We start from the raw sequence: 21148 nt of genomic DNA, 5'->3' as shown, positions 1-21148 counted from the left end.
TTTCACTTGCTGTTCCAAACAGACTCACAGGTTTTGGGATTAATTTGTCTATCATTCACTGAACAAATCACTAGACATGACAAGCACAAGAAAAAGCGATGTTTTTGGAGCTATTATGCAGTTTACATCGAGTTTGGTTAAATGTATCACAAGATATTTGATGCAATCTTTCACACAACCTGCACATGAATGCACAAAGCATAGTTATGAATGCACAAAGCATAGTTATGAACCCGCGGCCTGTTCTACGTGACCCGCGTCACTTCGTGTTACGTCGTGTTTTTTCGTTTATTTCCGCCGCGTCTCCTTCCTGTCCTGCTGAACGTCCCGCATTAAGAAAGGTGGCAGCCATTACCTTTTCTTTACATTTTTTTGGTCGTGTAAACGCATTTCTTTTAGTAAGTTGCACACATTTGCGCCTTGTGGTGTGCCGTTTGTGATTATTGTACACCGTAGTGCAGTGCACAGGGCATAAGGCGGAGTCGGCCGCCGATTCGTGTCTCTCGGCTGTGTTCGGCTCAAGTCGGGCGCCGCTCTGCTCAATGTAATGGACGCGAGCGAGGCGGCGGTGAAACGGCTCGGGTTCGCCGGAGCGGAGGAGGAAAAGACCGGGGGACTGGAGGAAGAGGAGGAGGGGGAGGAAGAAGAGGAGGAGGAGGGGGAGGAGGAGGGAGAGCATTCGGAAAGCGAGCCGGACGATGCCGAAGTTAGCACGATGCCCGGCATGACGGAAGCGGCCGACATCTCCATAGCCGAGTCCCTGCCGAACACAGACGACGGCGAAGCGCCGTTTGCGGGTCTGTTTACACAGAAGTGTCCCGATAACAGTGACCGTGCCGCGGCTTTCTCAATACGTTTAGCAGAGCAAAATGCAAACAACATGAATACTTGCTTTGTTTAGCAAGCTAACACTGCTGAGCATCTTATCAACGAAGCGGTGTTTGTTAGCTAACTGTTTTTAGCTTTAAATGTGTGTTTTCCACCTGAACATCTGCAGCCACTGAGCAGCTCAACTCACCACTCCATGAAGGCAGGGTTTACATTTATCTATTAATTAGTGGATCTCCTTCATTAAACTGTAATAAGTCCAACACATCGAATACCAATAACCCAATAATTCCACCCAATAAAATGATTTGTTTCAGCTTTTGACACTATTTCTTATATTATATCCAAACAATATCTTCTACGCCCGTTTGTTTTCTGTCAATAAAATACCTATATTTGTATATTTATTCCATACACAAATTTATATATATAATATACATACACAAACAAAAAGCACAATTATGATCTAGGAATAATGAATCTGCTCCTTCTCTTCACAGAGGTTACAACTGTTACAGTGAGTGATGTCCAGAATGCAGATGACAGCGTGTTCTCAGCATCTGTGGCCTCGGCAGCTTCCATCCCTGAACATGTGCTTGTGCGTCTGTCATTTATTTCACTCTCAGACATGTCTATAAACGTGTCCATGCCTGATCGTTATGGCAGAGCTGTAGATAGTGTGAGGACATTTTAAACCATGTACACCCAATCCCAAAAATTAACCAGTGAGGTTGACTTTATGTGAAAGCTTTATCATAGATGATTGTATAGATTCTCTAAAGATGTAAATCATTGTCACAGCTTGAACCATTTTCAGTTGCCTACTGATTGCCTGCTGGTGTCTTTACTCATCCTGGCTCTTTCTTTATTGAGTTAACAAGACAGATATTAATACATTAATTATATTAAACTCTATGTTAATAAGCTGAATGACATGTTCACACCTCATCATTGAGCCGTGCAGACAGCAATGGTCTCAGGTTAACGTACTATTTCAGAGGAATCACACAAAATGAAAGATCAGTAATTTAAAATGAGGTTGTTAATGGTTTTAATGTCAATTGAATTTTGATGTCAACTGCTGTTGTATCCTTAATGAACATTCAGTAAAATAGTATAACATATTTATTGTGTTTCTACTGTGTTTGGTGTATGCAGACAGGCAGAACCACTCTGCAGATTGGGGACAGTCTTAGCACACAGAAGGCCACCCTGATTGTTGTACACACGGATGGGAGTATAGTGGATGCCACAGGCCTGAAAGCTACAGCAGGTCCTATGACACCAGGTATGTGTGTGTCAGCCTGAAAAACCTTTTATGAGAAAAACATGTAATTTTGCTTAACGACAGTAACACAAATGAAATCACTATAATCTGGTAACTCATTAATGACAGTTTCAGGAGAATATGAAGCAATAAACATTGTGCTATCATTGTTGTTATAGATGAACTTTTTATCTTTCATTAGATAAAAACATTTTTGCTCCATTGTAGGGCCCCAGACTCCCTCCACACCGATGACTCCGAGTCATGAGAAAGATGTAAACAAGTATAACTGGGATCCGTCTGTGTATGACAACGAACTGCCCGTGCGGTGCAGGAACACCAGTGGTGTCCTCTACAAGAACAGACTAGGATCAGGTAGGTTCAGTCCACTAGGGGGAAGTAAGACATGGTAATCTCATTTGATAATCCCATAACCTCTATATCCTTAAACAACAGGCCCTATTTCATCAGTGTTTGTTAACTTTCTGTTATCTTAATTTATACGTAATTAAAGTGCTCAAATCTGATTGGTCAGAACTCAAATCAGAAGGCAAATCACAGGTTTGTTCTAATACATGTATTAATAATAATCTTATTTCTATAATACAGTAGTTAGGTAGCATCATTATGTACACAGATTGTTTGTATATTTGTTGGTGTGGTGAAAATTTCCTTAAGCAGATATTTATTAAGCATTTTTAGAAGGAGTCTCCAGGCTTGGTAGCTTGTAACAGTCAGAGATAAAGCTGTAACATTAGTTTTTTTTTATACAGGGGAGTGCCCGAGACAGAAAAGAATATACTTTGTGGTTTCTCAATAACATGAGGAAAACATGGAAAAGAGTCTTGTGGATGAATTGTTTGCTGGATGATCCCCAACACTAAACATAAATATAAAAAGTTAAGTAGGATGTGTCAAAAATGTTTTAGTATTGGGACATTGCGGTACATTTTGGGACATTGCGTGGTATCAGTGGTTAAGGTGTTGGGCTACCAATTGGAAGGTTGAGAGTTCGATTCCTACATCCACCAAGCTGCCACTGCTGGGCCCCTGAGCAAGGCCCTTAACCTTCAATTGCTCAGTTATATAAAATATGAGATAAAATGTAAGTAACTCTGGATGTGGGCGTCTGCTAAATGCTGTAAATGTAAGTGGAATAAACACTTAGTATTATTGGAAAATAATCTAGTGTGGCGTCTGGGAACTTTGCACCACCCTGTTCTGATCATTTTGCTCTATTATGCATAGTTCAGGTTTAATTGTATGCTTATCAGCTCAACAGAATTTTCTGGATTAGGAATTAGTGGGCCATAAGATTTTAGTCAGCATGACTGTAGACTTCATGAACAGGACCTGCCCAGAAGGTATTACAGTCTCCCTTTTCAAAATGTGAAATAGAAGTGTTGGACAGATGTGCTGTCTACATGCATGACACCTGATATAACTTTTTTAAAACATCGATTTTCATTCCTGTGCTAGCAATGTTCATTTCTCCAGGAGATATCTGTGTGTATAGATTGAGGTCATTCGAAAGGACATGTTCAGAAGACATTTATTGCACACAGGAAAGTGTGGCCACTTGTTTGACAGACCATTTACACTTCTGAGTCATCAGGTGAAATCTACAGGGACTTGCTGGAAATAGTCATGAAATGGGGTCTCACACTTTGATGTGCACAGATAGCTTTCAACAGTGCACCCTATAGCTTTCAATGTGATTCTCACGTTTGTAAATGCACACGGTGTTCTCAGGTGGCAAAGGACGCTGCATCAAATACAACAATACCTGGTACACTCCAACTGAGTTTGAAGGGCTGGCTGGAAGAGCTAGCAGTAAAGACTGGAAGAGGAGTATTCGTTATGCTGGGAGACCTCTCCAGTGTCTTATACAGGTCAGAATTTTGCAGAAACAAGGAGCACCAGTGTCTACATATAAAGTGTTTCTAGTGCTATGTCTGAATGTGTCTATGACCTATTCACTATCTAATGTACTATTTTTGGAACCTGCCATTTTCGTAGTGGTGCCTGAAAACATAGTTTAGAATATGCCATGCATGCACTGTAATAGGTAGGTGAGCAAACAATAGGCCTCATTTATTAGACAGTACTGTAATTTTTTTCTGTCAACGTTCTCATTGGTCACATTCTTTCTAACATACAGATATGCATAAATGCCCGTCAACTGCAGATTACCAACTGTGTTGACAGAACAGCAAATTTGCTTTTAGCAACGCCCAAAAAACCTAACGAAAAATCACGGTGAGCTGAAAACAACTACACGCTAAATAGTGAGAGTGAGAAGCTTCCAGCAACATAGCCATTGCAGTTTATTGGCTTCAATAAACACAGACTAAGTCTTCCTCCGTTTGTACAGTGCATTTGTTTTGTCCTAATTGAAATTTTGGCCTTATTTATGTTAATTTATTTTTTATAATGCTTTAAAGTCATTAATATGAAATGATTTTAACAAAATCATTAGATTAATTAGATTTATACAGAAAGTTGAAAATAAAAAGCAATTTATTATTATTTCAATCATCTTTGACTGTGCTGGCTTTACATTACTGATTGTCTTTATACATACATTTTTGCGAACTCAGAGGCTCCGATGTTTTTCGGATCAATCTGGGTTTTCATAAGTATCCTATTTCACGTGTAAATGCTCTTGCACACGATTTACGAACCAGCATGTTTGTACTGAGTTTGTTAGTGGCCCAGTGAACCTGCACAGGATGCCACAGACTCATGCCTTGCGTTATTTTGTTTGGTTTCGTCTCACACACGGTCACTGAGCTAGAAAAGGTGTAACTGTCCCTTAAAAATGTTAGGAATGGATTTTCAGTTTTTCTGTGTTTATGTATCTGGTTTATAGTTGTTGTCATTAGGTCTAATACATGATACATACTGTATTGTGAGTTAACTAACACATTACACATGTGATTCTGTTACAGAATGTGAGAGCTATAATATAATAGTGTTCTATTTTTTTATCACGTAGAATAGTAAGTAGGGGCCATTTTGTACACAGGGTGAGTGATGTATTATCTGTTGTGTTTTGTGTAGAAGTTCAGAACATGTGTTGGCTGTTTTTACAGGAGCGCATACTCAACCCCCATGCTGCCTCTTGTACATGTGTGGCCTGCTGTGATGATATGGCTGTGGTTAGTAACACAACCTTCTTTGTCTTTATTGTCACATACTTTAATATTTATGAAAACTTGCATTAACACTGGATGTAAGGGTGCTGTAAGTGCTTCTTGGTACTTCTTGGATCTTTGTGTTTCAGACACTCTAGTGTACCATTTAAATGCACTATGATGTATGTTAGAGATGGATGTTCATTCTGAATTATAATGCAGATGATAGACCATTGTCTTCTCTGTAGTCCACTGTTCTGTTTTCAAATACTGAATGGAATATGTTGAAAGCATTTGTTTCAGAGCAAGTAACAATGTTAAAATGTGTCCAGCTTAAACAACAGGCAGTGTGTGGAGTAGCCGATGCGACAGATTGGCTTCCTGTAAACGTAACAATGCAAACCAGCCAACTGTCAGTGGGAATTCTTGGCAAAACACACAGGGTTAATAAAGCTGTATGTGCCAGTGTTGATCATACAGAATACATCAGATTTCTTATTCAATATTATGGGGTATAGTTCCCCATGGGAACCTCAGGAAGGTGATATGCATTTTATTTGCAGAAATTAAAAAGATTAAAAAGCTTTGTAATTTGTGGACATGTTCTTGGCTTTAATTTAATTTAAGCACAAACTAGCAATTTAATTGCACTTGCTTGCACTTATGTTCTAAATTGAGATCAAATCTCTCAAAAGTATCCAAATTTAGCAAGCATAATTTGGAGATACAGTATTGTTCATATTTATTGAAAAGTTTTTACATTCTAATGTTTATTGATGAAAATCTGCTTTTGTGTATTCACTGTCATACTGCAGGGTGTACTAATGTCTCAGCTCTTTAATGACTCCAGAGAGGGTGAATGCACATTACTATGGCTTCCTATGAGTGTGTTTAATATTTAAAAGCCTAAGTAAACCCAATCTCGGTTGTGTGTTTATTATTATCTCCGTCTCTCTGGTTAACTTTCATTCAGAACAAGGACGGATCCTTTGGAGGCGAAAGCATATCTATGGTAATGTCACTATCTTATTTAAACTGCACTGCTTTAAATGTTATGGTTTGTTACCAAACTTGATGGCGTATCCACACCCTGTATTATAGACTGGACCTGTGCGGCTTTTTGTCCCATACAAGAGGCGTAAAAAAGAGAGTGATCGTCCAGCATCTCCAGAAAAGAAGGAGGCACCGTCACCCAAGAACATTACTTTAGCACCCGGAGCTTCATGTAGGTGTTGTAATATTAAACCACAGGTTATTAAACCACAAATTATATTCCCTTCATGAGTTCACAAAATAAACCACCACGGCTCAGTTATAATGATATTGTACTAGTATTGATTGTTTTTTTGTATTTGATGTGTCATTGTTTACTTTTCAATCACTAACTCATGATGAAGTGAAGATAGTGAAGATAATATGATGATAATTATTATTATTAATATAAATAGCTGTCTGGGTGTTTTAGTTAGGACTAGCACACTGCTTTGTTACTGATGGTTATTTGTGTGTCTACCAGTCACAGTGAGCCCATCAGGCCAGCTCACCACTACTGGCACACTGACCTTTGATCGAACGGCAACTGGAGATGCGACGGCCATCATTTCCGACAGCCCTGCCGCTTCAGATGTCTTCAGCAGCACAGCGGGTTGGTCACTGGCATTTTCAAACACACTCCCAGATACACTTTTTGTTATCATTTTCACCTTAAACTCTGTTAAGTGAGCAAGCATGCAAGTACACTGATCTTATAACTTGTGAGGGCAGTCAGAGGTCATAGGCACAAATATCCTTCTGTCATTAGAGCTGAGATTTGCTTTGACTCCAGCAGTCCTGCTCTGAGGCTCTGAGGTCTGGTGCTGTTGCTTTCCAGCTGGCAGGATAAATAAAGTGCCTGGTCACCAGCTGATCACCGTTATTACAGGTTATGTTTAGTTACATGTTAGTAATTTCTCCATTGGTTCATCAGTAATGTGGTGTTTTTTCACCCCAGCTATAAGTGGCTTTCACTTATGGTCTGCCATCATAATGTGACAAATGACTGTTATTAAACTAAAGAAGATTCTTCGATAGTCTGCAGTCATTTTTTGGAGATGAATTGGAACTGGAAACAGAAACACACACACACACACACACACACACATACACACACAATGCGCACACACATATACACACACACAATGAACACACACAGACACACACAATGCAAACACACACACACAATGCACACACACACACACATACACACACACACAATGCACACATACAGACACACACACGATGCAAACACACATACACACACACACACACACAATGCACACACATACACACACACACACACACACACACACACACACACACACACACACACAATGCACACACATACACACACACACACACACATAGACACACACAAATATACATTTGTATTACTATCCATGATGTCCTTTTATTTGCATAATTATTAAGGCTATGCTACATCTAAGCCTAAATCTTAATGTGGTGTTTTTTCACTCCAGCTATAAGTGGCTTTCACTTATGGTCTGCCATCATAATGTGACAAATGACTGTTATTAAACTAAAGAAGATTCTTCGATAGTCTGCAGTCATTTTTTGGAGATGAATTGGAACTGGAAACAGAAACACACACACACACACACACACACACACACACACACACACACAAAGCACACACAGAGACACACACAATGCAAACACACATACACACACACAATGCACACACACACACACACAATGCACACACACATACACACACAATGCACACATACAGACACACACACAATGCAAACACATACACACACACATACACACACACACACACACACACAATGCACACACATACACACACACACACAGACACACACAAATATACATTTGTATTACTATCCATGATGTCCTTTTATTTGCATAATTACATAATTATTAAGGCTATGCTAAAAAATCTTTAGTCACCCCATGGACACCATCAAAATGTTCCAAAAAGATCAAAATGCCCAGATATTCGTATACATACAGGGTCATTTGGTCCTTACCAAGATATAAAAACCACATGCACAAACACACACAGACACATTCATATTCCTCCTCCTCCTCCTCCTCCTCTCTAACAGCAGAGTGGCTGTAGACCCAACTCGGTCAAAAACAGAGTGGCTCTTGAGGCTGGTGCCCAATCAGTGCCAGGTGTAGAGTTCCTCTGAAAGCCGGAACACTGTTAGGGGTAATGAATCCATGAAGCCCCCTTCTGCTCTCTCAGGCACTGAACTCAGACCTGGAGCCGTAATCATCAAGTCTCTCAGAGTAAGAAATCTGGAGAAAAAAATGCTTCCAAAAATCTGAGTGTAATGTGATGTAGGTTGTACTTTTAGACATAGATGTAAATGCTATATAAAGATTCATAATACATAAGAATGTTCATAAATGTGTGAAAATATTGTGGGAGTGGTCTATAGGTTTCCTGCAGAGTTAAAATTGATAGAATGGGTCAGACAGTGGGCACATCTGCACCAGTGGACAAAGGTTTTGGACTGCCTAAATGATTATCAATAGGTTTAGCAGCCATAACATTAACACCGCTGATGTAAATGACATTGATTACCTCATAACAATTGCACCTGTCAAGGCATGGGATATATTAGGAAGCAAGTGAACAGTCAGTTGTTGAAGTTGATGTGTTGGAAGCCAAAAAACGATGAGATGTGATGGCTAAATGACTGGGTCAGAACATCTCCAAAATGGCAGGTCTTGTGGAGTGTTCCTGGTATGCAGTGGTTAGAACCTATCAACAGTGGTCCATTAAACAATTGATGAACCAGCGACAGGTTTATGGACACCCAAGGCTCTTTCAAGTGCATGAGGAGTGAAATCTTGTCTGTCTGTTTCAGTTAAAAAAAGACCATGATAGACAGCTTGCTGCATATGAGGCTACATAGCCACAGACCAGTCAGAGTAACGTCTGTCCACCACAGAAAACCTTCATTAGGCTTATGTGCATCAGACCTAGACGAGTGGAAAAAGGTGGCCTGGTCTGACGAATCACGTTTTCTTTTACATGATGTAGCTGGCTGTGTGTGTGCTTTACCTATGGAAAGGATGGCACCAGGATGTACTGTGGGAAAAAGCCATATTGAAGTGTGATGCTCTTATCAATGTTCTGCTGGGAAACTTTGGGTCTCGGCATTCATGTGGATGTTATTTTGAGACGTACCACCATCTGAACATTGTTGCAATCCAAGTACACCTCTTCATGGCAGTGGTACAGTATTTCATAATGACAATGGCCTTTTTCAGCAGGATAATGCACAAAGATCTTTCAGGATTAGTTCAAGGGACAAGAGTTCAAGGTGGAAGACCTTGACCGTTAAATTTCCCAGATCTCAATCTGATTAATCATCTGTGAGATGATTTTAACAAACAATTCCAATCCCGTTCAAAAGAGCCTTGATTCTTCATGGCATAGACTGCACAAGACGTTGGAAACATTGTGGAAACAACTTTAAGATTCTGGTCCATATGACATGATGCATCATGCAGATTTTTCAGGTGAACTTTGATGTGAGTCTCCAATTCTGTTAAATTTCAACTGGTTATCTAAAACAGATTCTGACTTGACTATTTTGACTGTACTGTCTCAATATTTTCATAGAACACTATGTGGCTCTCACATTTGTTTTGCTTCCTGTACATCATTTTTATACCAGTGCAGATTTGTGCCTTGAGCTCTTAACAGTCCATTAAACAGATAAGCCAAGGGCATTACGAACAGCATACCTGCTCTGGAGATTGTGCTTTATTTCTTTCCCCTGCTGACACACTATCCCTCTCAGTCTCTCCTTGAGCACTGGGATTCTGTTTTTCTGCCTCTTTTTGTCATACATAGATGAGGCAGTGTTATTTTTAGCTGCCCTCACACAAGTAAAGGTCCTCAAATCCATTGATGCACCTAACAGCAGGCTATAATATCATTTCCATTTGTATACAAAAGATTTTAATTAGATCCCTGTGGCAACCTGTATCTTTGCAAATGTTTATGGAAAAGCTTGCAAAAAAAAAAAAATTGCACCCCTGTGTACATTTTGAATGGCTTATTTCAGATTTTGGCCCTCTGTGCTGTTCCTGCTCTTCTGGGAAGGCTTTCCACCAGATTTTAGAGCAAGGCTTTGTGGGTTTGTGTTCATTCAGCTACAAGATCATAGTGATGAATAGTGAGGTCAGGTACTGTTGTCTGCTGAGGAGGCCTGATAATGTATATGACACACAATCACTTAGCACTTGAACAGGAAAATTATAATAACACCAGGTAGGGCCTCAATCTGCTCTCAAATAGTCTCAGTTCTTAATTCATGATTCCCCAAGATGTTGGAAATGTTCCTTTTTTATTCTGGTATGCGCTGAAATTCATTCTGTGAATCTCCCGTTCTACAAACTGTGGATTCATATGAGTGATTGGGAAGGCCACTGAAGAACGCTAAACTCTGTGTTATGTTCATGAAGCCACTTGGAGATGACTTGCTTACTTTTTGACATGGTGCTTTTTTATGCTGGAAGTAGTCATTAGAATATGTGGCCATGAAGCAATGCCCTTCATCAGCAACAATTTCAACCTTTCTGTTGTCTGTACCTGCTGATTTACAGTAGCCCACCTGCCTCAAGGTTCGACATCTTCTGCATTCTGTGATGCATTGCTGCTCACCACAGTTGCACAGAATGATTATCTGAATTATTCTTGCCTTCCTCAAGTCAAATCAAGGCGCTTTTATTGTAATTTCAACCATATTTAGCTGACACACTACATATTCAAATGAAACAATATGCTTTATATGGTGCTACATAAAACAACACAGAGCTAAGGATTAAAAAGTTAGTTAACCTAACCACATAAAGTGCAAACAGACAATACAATACGCTAGAGGTCGGATACATACAATACCACCTACCATTGTACAGTCTGTGTGGGCCATTGTGCACGCATGCTTGTAAACATATGTACACATATGATAGCAGAGTTAGGTAACAGCACTAGAGTGTGTTTTCACACAAACTGCATTAAAGTGTAATGTGCAAAAACAGCAAATAAACAGCCATCAACGTGAACCAGTCTGGCCATTCCTTGTTCATCAACAAGGTATTTGTATGAGCGGAACTGATGTTCATCTTTTGCTTTATTTCACAGTTCTTAGTAAACTCTGGAAAACCCCATGTGGTCAGCAGTTATAGAAATACTCAAATAAGCTCATCTGGCATCAGCAATCATGTCACAGTCAAAATCACTGAGATCGCATTTTTTCGTATTCTTATGGTTGTTATCAGATTTTAAGCACTGCTACCACCCCACTGACTGATTAGATATATGCATGAATGGTTGGGCAAACAGATGTTCATAATAAAGTGTTCAGTGGGTGTATGTATCAATACCAATGTACCAATGGTCATACAAATTCTGAGCCGACATCCCTGATGCTGCTCTGACTGCTAATAAAAGATCACTATTACAGGACTATCAGGAACGGTATATTATAGAGGATTGTTTACCTCTTAATAATCATATTCTTTTTGCAACTAAACACTAAAAAATCTAAGGTATATGTTTTGTCATAATGTAGTCAAGTCAAGTCACCTTTATTGTCACATAACCACAGCAGATGTGCCATGGTGAGTGAAATTCATGGGAGCGAGATCCAGAAATTGCAGAACCATTTACATACAGTAGTTAAGAAACAGAAATTAGAACAATTTACAAACAGGTTAAAAAAATGTGCAAAATGCTTAGTACCAGTTGAAATGTGCAAATGCAGAAAATGTGGAAAAGATGCAATGTGCTCATACATAGTCAGTACACACAGTGTACTACTAGACATATTTACAATGCACTACCCATTATATACAGCATGAATTATATATATGTGTGTGTGTATATATATATATATAAGTATAAATATAAATAATATATAAGTATTATATACATGTAATATATATGTAACATGTAAGGTGCAACAGACTGTACAGATACAGAAATGTCCTGTGGTACCGATAGCTTATTGTTGGATGGATTGTTATATTAAATTAAATGCAGTGTGTGTGTATAGTCCAGTGTGTATAGATGCAGTATGAATGCAGTGTGTGTGTTATGCATTAGTGATCCTCCGAGCTTTTCTTATACACCACCTGTTGTAGATGTGCTGGAGACAGACATGTAGTGGTTGTGTTTGTGATTTGTATGTACCCATGTTGTGTATGTGGAGATTGAGACCTGTTAGAGCTCTGTCTGATTCACTGGCAATTAAAGTCCTGCGTATTCATTATACATGGTCAGCTCCGTTTCTGGAAGGTGAGTGGGTGCAGAGATGTCTGGCTGATAATGCTGCTCATAAATCCAGGACACCTGTGTCCTCAATGACCACTAATTAGAAAAAACTCATGTGGGGCAAGATGTTTCTGTGGCCAGGCTCACATTAGGCCAGATTGTAAACATTATACAAAATCCAAGCTTATATTCAGAATAGGGCTGGGCAATATGGCTGAAAACTGTATCACAATGTCAGTGTTTCATATCGGTCGATATTGATAATTATTGATATTTTGTATGACCCCTTTAAAATAAGGACCAGGAGAAAAATATATTACATTTAAACATTTTTATTTTAAACTTAACCTATCTCTGATCATAATCCCCTCAGTTATTAATACAGAAATATCAACAACCATGGAAAACTCAAATAATTAAAATGTAAACATAAGTCTAAAGTCACAATGTACACAACAATTATCTCTTAACATTTAAGGTGCAAAATGAAATAAAATGTATGAAATGCTTAATAAAGTGTAATAAAATATAGTGCAAAGTGTTAAATATAAACAAAGAGAAAGCTGAAAATTTAGTGCAAGTTTAGTGCTAGGAATTTCACTATCTGTTCACCTTCTGGTGAATAAAGTGTTTTAAAATATGTGCAGTGTTTTGTAAACATAAATAAAACTGTTTTTTTTTTAGAATGCATAATATGTATAAAACGCATAAAACAATATTTTCTATCACAAATAAACATTTAGATATTACCCATTGAACAATGACAAAGTTGCAAAGATGACTGAGAAGAATTAAGTACATTTAAGTGCCAAACATTCTGGGTTTTAAATGAACCCTTTTCTGAGATGCAAAATAAAAAAAAAATTACTTTCAAATTACTTTTTTAAAGTATCGAAACTAAGGCATACATTTAAATAAATAAATAAATAAATAAATAAATAAATAATAATAATAATAATAATACAAAAATACTGCCTTTAAGTCATGCAACTTCAGAACTAAAAGATTCTAAATCTACAGCTCAGGCATAACATAAGCCTTTACTGTCTTCTTGGAATGCTTTGTGGTATTTAAAAGGCAAAAATCATGGACAGGAACTTGGACCTAGAGTCCATGCATGGTTTCACACCGAGTGCTTTAAGCATATATAAGCATGGATGACGTGCTGTTGTGGTATGCCAGCTTCGATTTTCTGGTGTTTTCTCCTGTTTGTTTCTTCTCTTTGCTCATTGCCATTGTTATTGCGCCCTTCCATTTTACAGCCCGCACACACACACACACACACACACACACGGCGCGAGCTTTAAAATGAATTAAAAGAGGCTTTAAATTAAATTTTTTAATCGAGTTACTCTAGGAATCTTTTCCTAACTGAGATACATCTGTAATATAAAACACAAACCTGAAACAGTACAGTAACATTGTTTGAAATATAAAACATGCAGAAATATGAAAAAGTAGACTGACTTTTCCTCTTTTATTTACAATTTCTTCACTGCGGCACTCATTTTCTGCTTATCAGTCGCCGGTTACTGAAGCACGAGACAACAATATTGCGCAACCAAACATGATACTGTTACATGATTGGCTGTTAGCATGTCACTCCCTATGTTGCTAGGTTACCAGAGAGTGCTTGGCTTTGTTAATGCAACCAAACCTGCTTCACAACCGCTGTTTTCTTCCGACGAAGGATAAAAAATATTGAACGTTTTTTCGAGCACATTTTATATCGCTATCATTCACGTGTCTATCGCAATACATATCATTATCATTTTATTGCCCAGCCCTAATTCAGAAACATAATGTACATTGCTACAGTTGATATTAATGACTCGTGGAAGCTGAGATAGTTGGTACCAAAGTCAAGTTAGGAATGCTTTCGCTCTTCTTCAGCCCCTCACTCATAGAGGGCTGTACTACCATAGAACTCATAGAGCGCTGTACTACCTTCACTTGCACAACAGTTTTATTTGTTTTGTGGAGCATCTAATCTAGCCTAAATTTCCGTGCTCTCATTTATATGATGTTATAATTTAGAACAGGGTTAAAGTGGATTCCAATCTGGAAGGTGTCTTGTCACCAAGGTCATAACTGACTGAGGGATTTAAACTTTATCTTTAAAAATAAATTCTGTATACTTCCGGTGAAAGAGCACCTTAATCCTCAATGCTAGTTTCCATTGCTAAGCTTTACTTTTTATTCTTGCTCTCAGTGCTGACCACGCTACCGGAGCTGACGGTCGTCCCTCAGCAGCCCATTTTACAAGCTAAAGCTCCTGCTGCAGCTGGAGTCGCCAACGGCTTGGAGATGAGCGAGCAGCGCACCTGGCTGTACCTAGAGGAGACGGCCAACACACTACTCAACACTGTCCAGCATCTCAAAGCATTCATTGCCCAGGCCAAACAGGCCAGCCAATCCAGCAGCAGCCTAGAGAAAAGCAACTGCAGCAGGAAGGATGTAAGTGGACTGCATCTCTGATTGGTTTTGTGCTCAGTGGTGTTGTGTACAAACACAAAACAGGTCCCTGAGCAGTGAAATGACCTCATCTTTATTTACATGTTAATATTCAGTAAAATGCATTGATCATTTAACGGAAATGATCAAACATCTCCTGCCCACACAGCGCAGGCTAAAGTATAGTGTCTTATTACTAGAGTTTTACCTTAGTGAGAGACACAAAATATTCAGCTATTCACAAATTCAGTCTTTTGTTTGTTATTCCTTATTTTAATTATTGCATTAAAGTTGTTGGATTATTATTATGCCTATTAAATTCAGAAACTGTTCATTAAAGAAGTCTAGACAATTTGATAAAGAGGCCCCAGGCAAAGCATGCTGTAATATATGCTGAATTATTTCACAGTTAATTTATTAAGTTGTTGTTGTTTTGTATGACTTTGTTATTCTGGGTCAGATAATTGCATTTATATTTAGATCACTGATGTTGTAAGAGTGAGGAGGTCTGGGGTTTAGTCAGTTTTTTGTTCATCCCAATTGTGTTCCTTAACACACCTTTATGTGGAGTGTCTTCATGGAGTTTGTGCTTTGTTCTCAGGGATATTGTCAGGCTTTTTAGTGATTGGAAACTGTAATGCTATAGTAGATAATGACATTCTGTATACAGTATAACTGTGTACTTACAACTTTGTGGGAAGATTGGTGAAGGAACACATGAGTGTGATGACCAGATACTTTTAGCCAAATAGTTCCTTTTATACCCCCTTCACCTGTGGTGTTAATTGCTTTATTCAGGTCAAGGTTGCTGTGGTTTAAATCCCTTTTTTGTTCATGTAAATTCTATGTGCATTAGTACATATTGTAGACATTCACAGGTGAACTTAACTGCATGAGTGAGTTGGGGTTGAATTTTAAAGCTTGTCAAGAGCACACCTCTACATGTTCCAAAAGAAAACAGGAAGGTTTTAGATCTTTCTATTATCAATAGGTAGGTTAACCATACAGTAAGTGTTTTTCTTCAGGCTTTTCCCAGCCAACTGACACTTACCGATGACACAGAGGGGAAGATTACAGAAATTATTATCAAGGCAAGTGGGCATGCTGCGTCCCTGTGTGTGTTTCTCTCTCTCTCTCTCTCTCTCTCTCTCTCTCTCTCTCTCTCTCTCTCTCTCTCTCTCTCTCTCTCTTCTCTCTCTCAGCTTCAACTTAATTTCTTGCAAACCCCAGTCTGGATAAAATATATTAAAGAGGGTGTGTGTGTTAGTTTGTTTGTTTGTGTGGGTGGTTGACCGTTCTTACCCTGAACATAAGAAGAAAGGCTGCATTAAAGATAAAGATCATTCATACTAAGATTTAGAAGACATGATCACCAGTTGACACTTGTTTTAAATAACAGTACAGTAGTAGGAGGCATGTTTGAGGTTTTTCCAAATACTGGAAGTGGCCGACTGCCTCTACTGGCTTAAAAATCTGAAAATAAGTCTGCACAGAAGCATTTTAGAAGATGATTCCAAAGACAGAATTTTTTTCTGGTTCCTGTTTCACTTGTGCGAAACAATAGCCATGTTAAAAAGAACAAGAAATAAAATTTTCATATGTGGACTTTTTAGCTGTGGAAACATTTAATGGCACGCTAGCTATGTAACTTGTCTCTCTGTGCTGCTGCTCATTCTGCAGGTGTAGCCTGGAGGTAAGCCACTTGAAGTTGATCTATGGAGCATGATGTGGTTCTATCAGCAGTAACAGCTGTGTGAGCTCAGGCAGTTCATTTAGCGAAAGTGTGTGTGAGTGTGTGTGTGTGTGTGTGTGTGTGTGTGTGTGTGTGTGTGTGTGTGTGTGTGTGTGTGTGTGTGTGTGTGTGTGTGTGTGAATTGTCAGTGTAGGATCAAGTTGCACTGAACAAGTGTGAGGGTTTTAACACTGAAGTCTTATGAAGATGAAATGGTTGCCCACTCAGTCAGAGCTCAAAGTGACTTCATCTTAAACCCCGATGCATTCAAAGTAGACAGAGGGGGGAAAAACACAGACATGTCTAACAAACTACTGTAGCTGGCTAACTGTGATGAGTGATATATTTTTTTTCTCCTGAACACACACACACACACACACACACACACACACACACACACACACACACACACACACACACACACATATATATATATATATATATATATATAGTTTGTGTAATTTAAGTGCTGCATTGTTGACCTGCTGTGAGCAGCCATGTAGATGTTGAGAAGACCATCCCAATTTCCTGCACAAGAATTCTGAATTGAGGGAGGTTTTCATTACAGGAATTACAGTTACAATGACTAGTCAAATGCAGCATTTGCAACCTATTCCACATGTAAATGGGCATTGTTCTTTTCACAGTAATTTAATATTAATGTGACTTTTTTTTGCCAAATACTATTATATAATACTATTACTATTACATATTACATATTAGGCACTTGAGGGTAAATTTATGTCATCATTCCATGTTGTAATTTTCTCATTTTCTTGTTCTTCACAGCATACTTGTGTGAACTGTGGACGTGAAGCATCCAGCGAATGTGCAGGCTGCCACAAAGTCTATTACTGTTCAAACTTCTGCCAAAAAAAGGTAAGCTGCCTCTTTAGTCCTATTCAATAAAACATGGCAAGATGACACAGACTACCTTTCGAGTTTAGATTAGGTTGCAGTTTCAACAATTGCGAGTTTCTTTTTCTGTTGATTAATGAATCCACTGTGCAGTACAGTATATGGCTTTAGCTCTTAATAGTCTCAATCAGTGACAATATCTGTTGCTCAGAAACTTGCTTCTTGTTCAAAATCTACCACAATATTTTGTATTTATATTTATTCACTATTGACATCAATGTCCCAATGAACATTTCTTTATTTTCAGGACTGGAAGGATCATCAGCACAGTTGCACGCAGCCCGGCGTAACTGTGGGAATTCATGACGAGGCTCACATAGCTAGCATGGAGGTTGAGAAAGTCAAGGCATAGCCCCAGTACGGATGCATGCAGTGGATATAGAATAATCACACCCTCAACCACCGTGATGTACAAATACACTATAAGGCCAAAGTTATGTGGTCATCTGACCATCACACCAGAGTTGTGGACGTACACAATTGTGATAGATGTATACATTTTCCCTTCAGTGGAACCAAGAGGCCTAAACCTGCTCCAGCATAAAAATGCCCCTGTGCACAAAGCAAGATCCACGACTACATGGTGTGTTAAGCCTGGTGTACAAGACTGCAACACTGACGGCATGTTGCCCAAATATAACAGTGAATGGGGAATAAATCTGGAACAGTTTGTTCAACAAGCACACACTGGGGTTTGTCGATGAGGTGTTCACAAACGTTCTTTGCTGTTGTTTATCAGCACTAATTATATGAATCTGAATCTGTTGAATACGACAGGACTTATTTTTAAAAGACCTTCTATGCTACATTCCTGGACGATCATACTGAAATGCCAGAGACTGAAAGGAAACATCTATGCAAGACAAGGAAACAAAAAAAATTAATGTGATTGAAAATATTGATGTGGTTAACGAAGACAAGTCAGGAAATGGAAGCATTATGTCATTTGTGAAGCAGGAGTAGAGAAGAAAAGCTCAAGGGATACAATACATGACTGTTTGTTCCTTGCTCATTTAATAGTATTTAAATTAGATGGATAACATGTCAAAGTGTAATTTGATGTGTGATAACTACATCATTCATTAGTACTGACAGTATTAGGTGAATTGGTCTGGAGTTGAAGTCACTCAAACTGAAATGTTCTGCAAGTGTAATTAAAATGTTCATACTGACTGACACACACATGCATGCAGTGTTACATTTACTCCAAACACATGAATGATTATTGAGCCTCTACACAACAAACTGCCTTATGAAACAAAAGAGACGTATACAGTAACATTTACTGTGTGTGTATGTTTGTTCTATTTTGCTGTGTCTTATGCATCATGATTTATCTGGCCAGCCAAAAATAACTGCACTGATTATTTTATCATTATTTGGCTGCTTGTGACTCCTCGCACTTCCATAATTGGAGAACTGAATGTAAATTATATAAACAAATACAAAACTCTATTTAGAGTTGCTCTGATTACTCCACTACATACATTATTAATGTATGATAATAACTAGATGAAGTGGATGTTGGTTTTTCACCATGTGGAAAAAGTTCTGCAGTTTCATTTTCACTGAACTTTTACATGTACCATGTTCCGTAACCAGCACTAGGAGTTCTGTTATTCACAACCTCAGCTTTTCTGAGTCAGATTCTATGGGTTAAATGAGCTTTTCATTCCTGATTGATTTCAATAGGACACAACACACTGTTCTACAGATCTCAAATACCAAAATTCCAACCCTATTATACCTCATGACATGTACAAATGACCTATCCTTCAGCATACAAACATAAGCAAGAAATTGACCCAGAATGATTACTTATTACTTCATTTAAGGTTTTTTTTTAATCAGTGTGTAATATGCGTTTTTGGAAACAAAAGTTTATAAATTTATGGATTTGAATTTGGAGGCTGGGAAACAAGCCTAGTTTTCAAACAGACTATCTTTTCAATTGAGGCTGAAGTCCAGACAGGGTTTGCTTATTAAGGCTTGCTTATAAAATGTCACACTAAGCTCACACATGGATGTGTTAGCAAGCATTAAAGCATTTTACAAGTTGATTGATAAATTTTACAATTTTGTCTGATTAAACTTTAGTGCCCAGCATTCAGTGTTATTCATGTTCTTCATTTTTCTTCTGTCTCTGGCTGAACGACCAAAACATACACCAGCCTACCTACCTACCATACTTTTTGTAAAAAAAAACAGACAAAAAAAATAAAACAAATTACTAACAATTAACTACTGACAAAGAAATACAGTATATTTTACATTAACCAATGTATTCAGACTTTTGAAACACTTTGGCAGATTTGCATTAAATCCTGCACATACAAGTCAGTTAATGTTCACATCAAACATCGGAATGGAGAAATGTTTGATAAACAGCAGAAACATGAGAACAGGTTAACTGAGAGGGCAGTCTGTGAATCTGTTCTCTGTATCATCAGATTCTTGTTCCTGGCTGAGAGAAGCCCATCCACCTCAAAAGTCTGACACGCTGTGATGTTTTTTTGCTCACAGTAGTTATGCAGAGATTATAATGGTACAGTATAATGGTTATTTGAGTTACTGTTGGCTTCCTGTCAGCTCGAACGAGTTTGGTCAACCTCCTCTGATCTTTGTCGTCCACACAGTGTTCTGTTGTGTGTGAAAATTAGAAGAGATCAGCAGTTTCTGAAATATTCAAACCAACAATAATGCCAAAGTGAAAATCAATGTGGTCTCATTTTATGTGTCCACAAAATCAGAAGCTCTTGCTCTGTATATTTTACACATTGCATTGAAGCTACCATTTGTTCAATAGATTGGGTAATTGCATGAACGGACAGGGGTGCAGATGTTCCTATTAAAGTGGCTGGTGATTACTTGTGAGCATTACTGAAATGGCCATTATTTAATGACTGGCACGTAGAAGAGATTAGCTTGGCTTTTCTCTGAGGTGTCATCCACTGCCACACAGCTGGCTTCATCCATATTAATCCTGAGCTGATGAACTCCACACGCTCAACTGGACAGATTCACCACAGCATGTAGCCTGAATATCTAAAAAAGTATTTGACATTTTTGATTTACCAACAAATGTACTCATCTATGATTTAGCATTTTAATGATGCACAATCCAGATTGATTAATGGCAGCATTTATTGATGCGTTTAGTTATAATGGCTTCTAGCTACAATGCATTGCTGATGAAAATACAGAATAACTTTGTGTCGTCATGTAAAAACAAACAAACAAAAAAAAACTAAACAAATCGAAGTAGTTTTGATTCAGTATAAAGTATTTGGCTTGGTTTGCCCTTCCTGATGTATCAAAACCATGTTCAGTCTTTAATTAAATATTTATCAAATGAAACTGTCACGTTCAAGGTCATGCTGTCAGGGTGCTGTCGTAAGATCAGTCTTTACATTTATGATACTGTGACTCACTGATGGGAACCGTCTTTCGGTGGCAGGGGGCTCTGCAGGGTTGTCTAGTCTAATCCGCCTCCA

The 21148-nt window shown here is 38.4% G+C and overlaps 1 protein-coding gene across 4 annotated transcripts; it reads left to right on the top strand.

Annotated features, from left to right (window-relative positions):
- Nucleotides 1-247: 247 nt before the first annotated feature.
- deaf1 (DEAF1 transcription factor) lies at nt 248-19760 on the top strand. Of its 4 annotated transcripts, none has more exons than XM_047820047.1 (13): nt 248-722; nt 1329-1426; nt 1987-2116; nt 2324-2470; nt 3848-3987; nt 5191-5256; nt 6206-6244; nt 6334-6457; nt 6749-6877; nt 14763-15007; nt 16030-16095; nt 17526-17615; nt 17902-19760. In XM_047820047.1, the coding sequence occupies exons 1-13, from the start codon at nt 548-550 to the stop codon at nt 18004-18006; spliced, it is 1554 nt and encodes a 517-aa protein (XP_047676003.1). In that variant the 5' UTR covers nt 248-547; the 3' UTR covers nt 18007-19760. The 4 variants fall into 4 exon arrangements, with proteins under 4 accessions (XP_047676003.1, XP_027019685.2, XP_047676004.1 ...); XM_027163884.2 differs by having other exon boundaries at nt 250-797; XM_047820048.1 differs by lacking the exon at nt 17902-19760 and having other exon boundaries at nt 251-797; nt 16017-16095; nt 17526-17606.
- Nucleotides 19761-21148: the final 1388 nt, after the last annotated feature.

This window comes from Tachysurus fulvidraco, chromosome 10 (genome assembly GCF_022655615.1).
Source record: "Tachysurus fulvidraco isolate hzauxx_2018 chromosome 10, HZAU_PFXX_2.0, whole genome shotgun sequence".
Lineage (NCBI taxonomy): Eukaryota > Metazoa > Chordata > Actinopteri > Siluriformes > Bagridae > Tachysurus > Tachysurus fulvidraco.
This window is presented reverse-complemented; position numbering and strand designations above follow the sequence as displayed.